The 13,181-nt window shown below is 39.8% G+C and overlaps 1 protein-coding gene across 1 annotated transcript in view; it reads left to right on the forward strand.

Annotated features, from left to right (window-relative positions):
- Positions 1 to 12,771, forward strand: part of akirin1 (akirin 1) — a 29,624-nt gene extending 16,853 nt beyond the window's left edge. Inside the window, exons 3-5 of the mRNA XM_038800784.1 lie at positions 80 to 211; positions 1,475 to 1,546; positions 9,088 to 12,771. Of these exons, the coding sequence (XP_038656712.1) occupies positions 80 to 211; positions 1,475 to 1,546; positions 9,088 to 9,098 (215 nt within the window). The 3' untranslated portion in view covers positions 9,099 to 12,771. The remainder of the gene's footprint in view (positions 1 to 79; positions 212 to 1,474; positions 1,547 to 9,087) is intronic.
- The last annotated feature ends 410 nt before the right edge of the window (positions 12,772 to 13,181 follow it).

Consider the following 13,181-nt stretch of genomic DNA (forward strand, 5'->3'; position numbering starts at 1 on the left):
TGGCCAGAGGCTGAAAAATCTATTTATTGGACTGAATTTTATATATCTGGAACTGAGATCATTTCTTTTTATAATATAGGGACGTTATCTAAAAAAGATCAGCCCTTGTTCACATTACGACAGGTTGGAATAATCTGTGAGCGTCTGCTTAAAGACCATGAAAGCAAGATCCGGGAGGAATATGAACAAGTTCTAAATACAAAGCTTGCAGGTAGGAGCATCACAAAAATTGTTCACTTAAGTCGAGAGCTGGAAAGAAGCATTGTGACATGGAGAATGAGAGTAATGGGCAAAATATGAATGGATGAAGTTTCAGCTCATGAACGGCAGCAACCATATTTCATGTAGTCTGCATACACAGGCTTGTGGAAATCCTGTAAATGCATTTTGTTTAGGGCGTATCTAAAAAAAGGCTGAAATATGTGAATGATAGTACAACTAGATAGAGACAAGTCTCTTCAAAAGCTGTAACAATAACTTCCAATTTTGAAAATGCTTCGAATTGTAATAATGAAAGTAGCACTCTTTTCTCAAACCTGCAATTTAATTTGAAGTTAATTTGAAAAATTTTGTTTTCAGTTGAAATAAATTTTAGTCCAAAGTATTTTCTCTCCCTCCAACCTCAACCTGTATGCAGAAGTTCATTTTCCTGTTAACAAAATGAATATGCAGTATTAAAATTGAATTAATTTTCAAGTTAACGGGAAATTATTTTAGTTTAACACCAGCTAAAATTTCAGCTTGCAAATTTTCCCGGCTGTAGATCAACAAAGTACTTCAATTACGCCTTTTTCCTTTGCTTCTGTCTTTATTTTTCTTTCCTCACCTTTTTTATGCTTCCTCTTTGTCAATGACTTTGTGGGTAATTTAGAGACTTGCTGTGAGCACCTTTTTGTGGTCCAAAGGGGTAGAAATTGGTTAAGAGCTAAAAGAAGAAATTGTCTTGGCCCATGACACATTATGCAGCAAGTAGGAGCTACTTTAAGCTGCCCAAGCTGTTTGTTACTTGGTCCTTCTGGAAAAGTTATAGTATGCATGCCTCTACTGAGGAGCGGGGCTTAATGTGATTGACTTTGTTACAAAACAATTGAGTTGAACCAACACAGCATAATTTACACTCCAAACAAAAGGAAACTCTGGTCCTCCTAACCACACTTGAACCGACCTTGTCCATCTGGTGTGGCAAACACTTATTTTATGTTGAGCCCTATGAATAATTTTGGCCTGATATGAATGGATATGCATGTCTAAGGAACAGTGAAAAGTTAATCTTTAAGTAGATTTTTAAAAATTGGTCCAGTAGAAAATTTCATAAGCCTTGCCTTCAAAGTATGAATTTCTAATAATTTGATTTTAATAACATGGACTTGTGTGCAAAGCATACTTTGTAACCATCGCAGTTAAATTGGATCCAAGCATTTTTCCTTTAGCACCAAATTCTTAATTTATTAAATTAAGCAATCTTCTTTTTCAGAACAATATGATGCTTTTGTGAAATTCACACACGACCAGATTATGAGACGATATGGCGAACGACCTGCAAGTTGTAAGTGTAAACGACTTATAGGCTAAAGAATTTTTAATTGAATTGGAGCCCTTTTTGTTTTGAAGATGAGAGCCATTGAACTTGGATCTAACCATTTTAGCCTGTCAGTTAGACCCTAAATATGAAGATCTGCATGTCAGATTTGCATAATGTAACTTTGATCATTGTGATTCCAGGTTTGCTTTTGAGTTACACTTTTTCCTAATTGTTTGAAGGGTTAAGAAATGTAATCTTTATTAGCGATATAAACTGCATAGAACATAGAACAGTACAGCACAGAACAGGCCCTTCGGCCCTCGTTGTTGTGCCGAGCTTTGTCCAAAACAAAGATCAAACTATCCCGCTCCCTGTCATTCTGATGTGCTCCATGTGCCTATCCAATAACCGCTTGAAAGTTCCTAAAGTGTCCCACTCCACTATCACAGCAGGCAGTCCGTTCCACACTCTAACCACTCTGAGTAAAGAACCTATATCGGACATCCCTCCTATATCTCCCACCCCGAACCTTGTAGGTTATGCCCCCTTGTAACAGCTACTTCCACATAAGGAAATAGTCTTTGAACGTCCACTCTATCTATCCCCTTCATCATGTTATAAACCTCTATTAAGTCGCCTCTCATCCTCCTTCACTCCAGTGAGAAAAGCCCTAGCTCCCTCAGCTTTTCCTCATAAGACCTACCCTCCAATCCAGGCAGCATCCTGGTAAATCTCCTTTGCACCCTTTCCAATGCTTCCACACCCTTCCTATAATGAGGTGACCAGAACTGTGCGCACTACTTTTTTTATTTTCATTTTTCAAATGTGGTCTCACCAGGGTCCTGTACAGTTGCAGCATAACCCCACGGCTCTTAAACTCAAGCCTCCTGTTAATAAACACACTATAGGTCTTCTTCACAGCTCTATCCACTTGAATACAACCTTCAGAGATAGCACTACAGTCTCACGGCGCCGAGGTCCCAGGTTTGATCTGGCTCTTGTAAACATCTGCATAGCCTTTAGATTGCTGAAATTCCCAATGGTTTGTACAGCAGCAAGTTTTGATTCAATCAAGTATGTGTATACATTTTTTAAAGCCACTGCCATCTATATGGAAAAGGTACTCCTCCAATGCTGTCAGGTAGGAAGTTCATGATTTTAACACATGGTGAGGGAAATACAACACCATCAGGATAATAATAATAATAATAATCGCTTATTGTCACAAGTAGACTTCAATGAAGTTACTGTGAAAAGCCCCTAGTTGCCGCATTCTGGCCCCTGTTCGGGGAGACTGGTATGGGAATTGAACCTGCGCTGCTGGCATTGTTCTGCATTACATGCCAGCTGTTTAGCCCACTGTGCTAAACCAGCCCCTGATGGTATGCAAATTGGAATCTTGTTGATTAAGAGCACTTTTTTATGCAGTCTGTCCTTGCTCTTGTGGATGAGTGAGGCTTGATGGGAGCAGCCAAAGAAGCTTTGGGATGCTGCTGCAGTGCATACTTTAGATGGTATACATTACTACAGCTTGCTGAGTGGTAGATGTTTAGACTAGAGATTGAAGTACTAGTCAACCAGACTTCTTTGTCCTTGATGGTCTTGGGTTCCCTGTGTTTTTGTATTTGCACTGGCAAGTGGAGAATATTTCAGCAAGCTTTTAACTTGTGCCTTGAAGCAGCACGGTAACACATTGGTTAGCATTATGGCTTCACAGCGCCAGGGTCCCAGGTTTAATTCCCGCTTGGGTCACTGTCTGTGCAGAGTCTGCACGTTCTCTCCGTATCTACGTGGGTTTCCTCTGGGTTCTCCGGTTTCCTCCCACAGTTCAAAGATGTGCAGGTTAGGTAGATTGGCCATGCTAAATTGCCCTTCGGTTAGATGGGGTTGCTGGGTTGTGGGGATAGGGTGGAGGTGTGGGCTTAAGTAGGATGCTCTTTCCAAGAGCCAATGCAGACTTGATCGGCCGAATGGCCTCCTACACTGTAAATCCTATGGAGAGGATTTAAATCAGGTGAGCAACTCTGTACAAAATATCCAACCTCTGAACTCCAGTAGGTAGTCGTAGCATTTAAAAGGCTACTGTAGTTAGATTTTTAATGAATACTGACCCCCACCCCCCAGAATTTTGATACGGTTATTGGAACATTGTGGAAAAGCAGTTCATTATTTTCTTGTTGGAGCTGGTTGTTTGTGTGATGCGAATGTTGGTTGTCGTTTTATTATAATAATAATCTTTATTGTCACAAGTAGGCTTACATTAACACTGCAATTTAACTTACTGTGAAAAGCCCAAGTCGCCACATTCCAGCGCCAGTTTGGGTACATTGAGGGAGAATTCCGAATGTCCAATTCACCTAACAAGCATGTCTTTTGGGACTTGTGGCTAACGAGCACGTCTTTTGGGACTTGTGGCAGGAAACCGGAGCACCCAGAGGAAACCCACATAAACACAGGGAGAGCGTGCAGACTTCACACAGACAGTGACCCAAGCCGGGATTCGAATCTGGGACCCTGGTGCTGTGAAGCAACAGTACTAACCACTGTGCTACCGTGCCATTTTAACAGCCCAGACCTGGATGTTGTTCAGGTCTTTTGGCATGTAGGCGCACCCTGCTTCATAGAGGATGATTGTATGGAGCTTAACATTGTAAACACCATCAATCTCATTTCTGAGCTTTTTGAAGGGTAAATCATTTAAAGCAGGTGGAGATGGTTGGGCCGAGAACACTTCCTTGAAGAACTCTTGCATTGATCCCCTCTGCCTAAGATTGGCCTCCAACAACCCCAGCCATCTTGCTTTGTTCCAGTTATGCCTCCAGCAATTGGAGAATATCTCTTTCAAATTGTGATGTTTTTACCAGCGTTCCTTTGCACCACACTGAACGATGTTGCCTTGATGTCATGGACTGTCATTTTTCACTTTGCCTCTTTAATTCAGTTAGTTTATTTCCAAGCTAGAGCCAGTGATCCTGGCAGAACTGAGAATCAGTTAGATTATTTATTTGCAAATCCCTTCTGTGCAGAAGGAGGTCAATCGGCCCATTGTGTCTGCACCGATTCTCCGAAAGAGCACCCCACCTAGGCCCACTCCCCTACCCTATCCCTGTAACCCCACCTAACCGAAGGGTAAAATTAGCATGGTCAATCCACCTAACCCGCACATCTTTGAACTTTGGGAGGAAATTGGAGCACCAGGAGGAAACCCCCGCAGACACTGGGCGAATGACAACTCCACACAGTCACCCAAGGTCTGAATCAAACCTGGGTCCCTGGTGTGTGAGGCAGCAGTGCTAGCTAGCTACTGTGCCTTGCTGAGCAGTGCTGCTTGATAGCAGTGTTGATGCCAAGGGTAGCACAGTGGTTAGCACAGTTGCCTCAGCTCCAGGGTCCCAGGTTCATTTCCCGGCTTGGGTCACTGTCTGTGCAGAGTCTGCACGCTCTCCCCGTGTCTGCCTGGGTTTCCCCCGGGTGCTCTGGTTTCCTCCCACAGTCCAAATTTCCTCCGGGTGCTCCGGTTTCCTCCCACAGTCCATAGATGTACAGGTTAGGTGGATTGGCCATGCTAAATTGCTCTGTGTCCGAAAAAAGGTTGGGTGGGGTTAGGTTACTGGGTTACGGAGATAGGGTGGAGGTGTGGGCTTGGTTAGAGTGCTCTTTCCAAAGGCCGCTGCAGACTTGATGGTCCGAGTGGCCTCCTTCTGCACTAGATTCTATGATAAGTCCCAGTACTTGGAAACAGGTTGATAGGCCAGTAATTGGCTAGGTTTGATTTGTACCTTTTTTTTGTACACTGGATTACCTTGTCAGTTTTCTACATTACGGAATAGATGCCAGTACTTGACTAGCTTAGCTAGAGGTGTAGCTGGTTCGGGGCACAATTTTTCAGCACAGCAAAGATGTCATTGCTGCCTAGAGTCTTTAATTCCTCGATATCGTGTGATGAAGTGGATCTTATTTTCTGAAGGCTGGCTGACTTTTATAAATGCAAATTGTTCAGTGATGGGGACCTTGGGCAGAAGGCAAGAAGGATTATCCTTTTAGCATTTGGGCTGAACATTATTGCAAACACTTCCACCTCGTCTTTGCACTCTGTTGTGTTCTGCCATTGTCGAAGATGGGTAAACTTCATTAAACTGCCTCTTATTCCTTAACTGTTCACCGAGTTCATGACTAGGTATGGCAAAAAGCGCAGAGTTATTCTATTCCTTGTACTATTGCTTGGCTCTCGCATGCAGCTAATGAGCTGTGTTGTAACCTTACCAGGTTGGCCAGTAGGTATGGAGCCCTACCTTTGAGAATCTGAATCGATCTGAACGGGAATCTGAATCGATCTGAATGCAAAATGGTTCTCAAACCTTTTGAACCTTGTTTGATGAGAAACAAGAAAATGCTTGGCTACAAGTTGCAGATTCAAGTGTTATATAATTATGCTGCTGATGGTTCAAGGCACCTTGTAAATGCCAATTTGTGCTGCTAGATCTGTTGATCCTTTCTGCTTAGCATGGTGGATGGTGATAGTGCCACATGACACAAATAGAGGGTATCCTTGGTATGAAGACTGGATTTGAACTGTGTAATGCTAACTTGTACCAATGCAGTCATGCAGAGTTGCATCTGTGATATGTAGATTGAGGTTAAGGTCACACAGGTTATTTACTTGTTGATTTTACTCACCCACTTATGCAAGCCCAATTTTGAGAGCTCAGCCAGAGGTAATACTATCAACTCCATCTTGCAGATGTGCTTCAGACAGGGGACTTCATTGCAGGGCTTCCTTCCAAGTGTTGTTCAATATGGAATCCATAAGGCTTCATGGAATTTTATTGAGTACTTGCTGTATTGGATACCAATCTGGCCTCCGTATCATAAAAAGGATGCAGAGATACTGAAGGTGCAAACAGTTTTCACAGTTGGTGCCAGAGCCGAATGGTTATATCTGCCAAGGATTATTAAGCATCTGCAATCACTTAACTTGTTTGCCATAAACATCTGCAATCACTTAACTTATTTGACATATTATACAATTTTAACTACCAGTTTCCACATTACATAATTTTTTTTTCAAAAGGCTGTAAAATGGTTTCTGGCTTGTAATGATTCAAAAGGCGATTGAGTTACATTAGGAATCTTGACCTCCTTGGTGCATAGGGTTTTAGGTCCAAGCCACACTTGTCAGCATATATTTTTGGTGTGCAACTCTCAGTTCGAAGCATAGAATCCCTAGTTGCAGAAGGAGTCCAATTGGCCCATCGAGTCTGAACCGATCCTCTGAAGGAGCACCATACCTAGGCCAACAGGCCAACCTACCTGCCCTATCCCTGTAACCCACCTATCCTGTATATCTTTGGACTGTGGAAGGAAACCAGAGCACCCGGTGGAAACCCACTCAGACACTGGAGAACGTGGAAACTTGCAGTCGCCCAAAGCAAGAATTGAACCCGGATCCCTGGCGCTGTGAGGCAGCAGTGCTCACCACTGTGCCGCCGTGATGTTTTTTTCTTTAAATAGAAAGTACTCTGCAAGCCAAGCAGCATTGGCGTGGAAGAGGTATGAATTTGTCATGTGCATGACCTTTCATCAGAGCTGGAACAAGTTAGATGTAATCTGCTTTAAGCAAGTACAGAGGCAGTGAAGTCTTATTGGGGTTGAGGTGGGGGGCGGGGGGGGGGGGGGGGCGGGGGGGGGGGGGGGGGGGGGGTGGCGGCAGCAACGGTGAACAAAAGGAAAGTTATATGATGGGAATGGAAGGCAGCAAAGGTTAAATAGCAAAAAAGATGGTGCCAGCCAAAAACAAATATGGTGGAAACAAAAGATGGGCTGAGAGGAGATGCAATTGGAAATAGCAGAACACTCCTATTTTCGTTGTCTCATATTTTCAGCATCTGCCGTATTTTGCTTTTTTCTCTATCTTGTTTGTATAACCCTAAATGTTCAGCAAAAATTTCTGGATTCTGATTTTTTTTTTTGTATAAATGTATGTAAATCAGCAACTATGTCTGTTTGCATTGAGAGCCTAGGAATGGAATCTGAATTATTCAACTTTTGAATTGAACAGTAGCAAGATTCCAGTTAGCTGAAACAGCTGAAATAATCACTGTTTACTTGTAACATGAATAGATCACAAATTAATACATGCCACACAACTGCAGTTTAAAAATTATCCACATATTCTTAACTAAATTGTTTTGCAGGTCATACCCCAACCGAGTTTTGAATTCCTCTTTCATACAGTCATTTTGAATACTAAATATGACTGGTGATAATAAATCCTCCAAATTAGTTTAGTGACAATACCACGACACCACTCCTTTTTAAAGGGGAGAAATTCTAGAGCATGGGCCTAAATGGTTGATGGTCGTGCCGATTAAATGGTGAAATGAGGGTGAGGTGGTGGACCACAGGGGTTGAGATTCTGAGAAACAATTCTGATGAGGTTTTGTAAGGCTGAAAGAGGTTAGAAATTGGAAAGGGCAAGGTAAATTGATATCCATCACTATCATTGTTGACTGTGGCTAAGTCGGGCTTGGCTGCATGTAGTCTATTCTGCACTGAATTTTCTATGTGTTGAAGTTCGCATCAGGTAGTGGAAGGAAGGGCAGCCAGGAAAACATTTGAGTAGAAAATCTGGGACTGATGTGCACGCAGGAGCAGAGCAGATGATCATTGTTGAGGTGAGATTGGGTGATCTTTAAGAACAGAACAGTCAAGTGAAGGACTGATGTCCAACATGCTCGGGCTAAATCTTTGAAATAAATAGATGTCTGAACCTAAACAATAGCTTCCACCAGCAGTTGTGCATTGGGAAGACTGACGATGCTGAGTAATTGGATCTCAATTGAATGTAACAATCTGGTTACTGCAAGTCGACCTTTTCTTGCATGGATTAGGAAAGCGTAGGGCGGGATGTTTTACTCTTGATACGCAGTGACACTGATTTGAATCCAATATTATGGGATCCTGTGTAGTGGGTTTGAGTGAATCTATCTTGTTTTGGAAAAACCTGGCAACACTCACTGTCTACAGTTAAGTGTGAAGAATGACTGCTTTGAGGCGCTAGAGGGCAGCTGGCATCCAATGGTGCAGCCCAGTGTAAATTATTGCTGTCAAGAAAGAGTGGGGAAGGGACGCAATAAATATCTTCACTCCCCAGCAAAAACATACTTTTAATGAATGGATTTCGCTGGAAAATTATGGGTTTGGCACAATTTGGTTTTGTTGAATTCCAGAATTGTAATTAAGATGCAAAGGATAAAAACTGCAAACACTGCTTTTTTTTTAAAAAAAAACCCTGGTTAATTATGGTTTCTGCAATGTATGCAAATTGATGCTATTGGGCAACTGTATTAACTATTGTAACGAAGTTCTAAATGTTGCCTTAATGCCTTTTGCCTTTGCATAACATTGGATAATAAACTTCTGTAAACATAATAGTCTGCCTTGAATGATTAATATTAGTCTGTATTAGTTTGAATAGTGAATTGTAGAAACTTTTGCTATCTGGATGACTGGACCAGAGTGTTTTAAGGTTTATTTATACTTAAGTGTTTTCTTTTTTCTTACAGATGTGTCTTGAAGCATTTTGTGATTGGACGGGTGTTGGCTTTCACCTCAAGTCAGCTGCTGTACTTATGAGAACTAATTTTGGTGCCATGTTTTACCCACCTTCTACTTGAGGGATTTTAACTCTTCACTGCTGGCCCACCCTACCTCTTGTTTAAAATGAAACAAAAACACAAAAAAAAATCTGACTTTACCAGTCAATGTGCTATCAGTACAGAAATCTGTCTACTTTCCACTGCTAACTCTGCTACTATGAGAATAACCTGCCATTTATTTCCAGTTCAAGATGCTGAATACCAAGCAACAGTTAATCTGCTTTAAGAAATGGCACTGAAAATGGGATTGATACTGTGCAAACCTTTCGGAAGGATTAAAGTTCTGTCACAAGTGCTAAATCTGAATTTTGAACATTAAAGTAGAAATTTCAGTTTCTCTGTACTGATTGGAAAATACAGTGCACTACAGTAATATTGCAGAAATCTCCATTTCTTGTAGATTAGATTTTTTTTTTAATTCAATGGAGCATTGTTACTGTCAGCTGAAAACATCTGTAACACTGCTACTTTGCAGTAAGTGGAGTGTGCATATCCAATCTAGTCATTGGGTCCAAACTTTGAATTGGAGTCCTGCAAATGGCACATAAAACCCATACATGATGGTCTGAAGCAGAAATTGACTGAGCCAAGAATATGAACATTCATGGTTCACAGGCCAAACCATATATGAATTATATACATGTGGAAGTCACTATACCAATGCTAATTTTGGTCTCAAATTAGATATCTTGGAAGGGGGAATTGATGGTTGTCAGGGATTGTTTGTACTAAATTGTCAGGGATTTGTTTGTACTAAATTTATCTCCTGAAGATGGAAAAGCCACTAATCATTTGTGAAATGGTACAAAGGGGGGCTAAATGGGCTAAAATTGCCTTAAATTTTCCTGTGTTCTTGGTTTAAGCTCAGTTTTTGTAGAGTTTGTCTGTTTAAACAATAGTGATACATTTTACTTGTTGTACCAGGAATTTTAGATAGACTTTCAATCTTATTTGTCAACTTTTGGCAATTGGATATGTCTTCAAGATTATTTGAGCTGGCTCTTCAAAGGCTGTTGCCCAAATTACATTTTCTAATGTAAAATGTTTCTAAATCTCTGATAAATATTGACCTTTATCATATGTTACATATTCAATTTTCTAGTACAATATGTATATGATCACAAAATGGATTTGATCATGGGCTGAGTTTCAGGAAACTGGCCTATTTGGAATAGAATTGGCTTGTGTCGGACTCTTAATTGCATACTCTTAATTGCATACCCAATCAGATTGAACTCTAAATCCAGCTGTTTTTGATATTCTGTATCCAGACAACAGTATCAAATGTATAGATTGTCACTATCAGGTTAGACAGGTTACAAATGTACATGGACAAACTGGCATTATTTGACCCATCATTGTGTTATGACAGGTTTTCACAATGTGCAGGAATAACAGGGTTTGTTTAGCAGTTAGAATGAATTGCAATGAATGTTTGGTTTTTTTAAGCATACCTAACCAAAAAGTGCAACTTTTACCTTGCTCTTTGTATGTTTATTGCCCTGTGTAGTGTTAACAAGCTTAGTTTAAAAAAAATAAAAAAAATGACCTAAACTAGACATCTCCTTTTATATCCTATTTAGTTTAAATACTTAGGATTCTGCATCCCCAATTTATACCGTGAACATTGATTTGTAACCTGTGTTAGTCTTGCATTTGCTTGTTTACCTGAGTTTTATTACCTACTTGTGATTTAGTTGACTTGTGTTAATAAATCTAGTGGCCTTATTTAAAAACAACTAGATGGTAAAAATGTCTTAGGATTACATTTGTCAGAATTAAGGACACATGGATGAAGCTGACAGTGTTTTATAAACACTTGGCTACTGTAGAATATGGGTGTTGCAAAATGCAATTATGTACCCCCTAGTTATGATCCCACACCTTCAAATTTTTATAGTATTCATTAGACGGGGAAGCAGTACTAGAATCTTGGAAGTGAATTCACACTCTGGAGATTATGCTTTCTTGTCAATTTGTTTTCTCCAGTTGTAGGCATTTTTAATTGCATGCAGTTGCATTATTTGGTTATATTTTACAATCTTAAATCAATTAAAATGCCCTTGTGCTTTAAGATCAATTTAGACAAAATTAGAAACTATAGCTGCAAATTCATCTTGCCATGTTCAGATGTGACTTTGGTCTTAGTGTAGCAAAAGACAACATAACAGAACTTTGGCTCTGGTCATTGAGAACAGAGATGGCTAGAAGTCCTGAATTTGACAAAATTAAATAATTCACCGTGATCACTATGGGGCAGCTGTCATTGTACCATAATAATTATTTAAGAGATGCTTGTCCTTTCAAAACCTTCCAGTAATCAATTTTCTTGGCTCTCCTCTAATTCTAGTTCCCTTGTTGATATCCATTACGTATTGGGACTAATTTTGAAATGATCCTTTTAATCAGTTCAGTGTTTCTTCAGCCTGTGGATTTGATTTTGATTTTCAATTGTTGGTTTCAAGCCCTAGTTTTAAGTAAACTCTTCACTACTAGAAAATCTTTCAAACAACCAGTACTGTAGTTAAGAACAGTGCCTTCCACCCAACAATTTTACATTGTATGTACTTTGTCAATTCTTTCATGGAAGGTAAAAGAAAACGTTCTCTGAACTACTTTGGTCAGGGATGAGAGAAATGGAATATCCCGTTCCATTGCACTGCATTAAAGAACACTGCAATCTCAAAGTTTACGAGAGAAAAGGCTAAAATGAAGGATGTTAATTTATAGAATGGAATGAGATGTACTAAATGACATTACTGTGAGGAAAGACCACCAGAACAAAATGTGAACTTTGTTTTCCAAAAGTGGTATGTCAATTAATCCTGTAATGGGAGGAGATGGTAAAGAGGAATAGGAAATCAGTGGGCTAAATTTAAACAAGTCTTGGATGACAGTAAAGCATGTTTGTTTCTGTGTGCCTGTATTTTCGGAGGAAAGCTTTCCTGCAATCTAGTCAGTCATGTTTTTGAACCCTTTCCCATCTGATTCTTTTACAGTTTTGCCTTTATAATTCCCTGAGTATTACAAATTAAAGTTGAGTTATAAAATGAATAGCTTGTTTCCTGGAAGTGTATCATACTAGCTGATTCCTGGTGCAGTCGAATATCCCGGGGAACAAAATAAATTGCTGGATATAAATGACAGAATAAAGTTCAAAATTAAGACTTGTGTGGAGCTCAATTTTTTTTTAAGGTTTGAAAGTAGTCGGTGCTTTGAACAGTTTAGTTTTGCCATGGTATTTGCTGCAACATGAATTGGAATCCCAGAAGTCTAGATTTTAAATTAGCAGAGGACGCATCTTTTCTAATCGCTCGCAAAAATACTTTCATGAGAAATTCTAAAATCATATTTGATATTCATGTGCTTGCCTAACAAATACAGGACAGCTAGTGACGAGGCTAATTGGCTCTTTGCAAAGCAAATAATGTTCTTTGCTCATTGCGGTAGCATTTGCTAATTACTGAAGTGTTCTGTGTATTAGATGTATTGTTTGTGGATACCACGTCTCCTTTGTTTAGAAAATTATTTTAATTTACCATTAAATGCCATTTGTTTCATTGAAACTCATTAAACAAATACAAACATCAACTTGATGATTCCTAATTTTGTATTTTGGGAAGATTCAGTAAGTTGGTCTGTCTTTCATTCTGCTTAACTGAAATATTAAATTGTTTCTTCATGTGGTTAGTTTTAGAATTCAAAATAAAACTGCTCCAATGGTTAGAAATTGCAAGTAAATTATTAAAGCATAATGCTGTAAATGGAAATGGACTTGTTGAAACTAGAGTCTGAGGAAAGGCCTAGACACAATACACAAGCATACGCTTGTTTTACAGATGGTTTATAACTTTTTCCTCATTTCTTTAGTACACAATTGCGCATTAATATGTGCTAGAGCAGGGTTCTCAACTGGGAGTCGGTGAGAACCTTTCAAGAACTCTGTCATTGGCTCCATACTTCCACCATGCGTTTTTACTTCCAATCCCCAAAGGTGACCG

Source organism: Scyliorhinus canicula, chromosome 1 (genome assembly GCF_902713615.1).
Source record: "Scyliorhinus canicula chromosome 1, sScyCan1.1, whole genome shotgun sequence".
Lineage (NCBI taxonomy): Eukaryota > Metazoa > Chordata > Chondrichthyes > Carcharhiniformes > Scyliorhinidae > Scyliorhinus > Scyliorhinus canicula.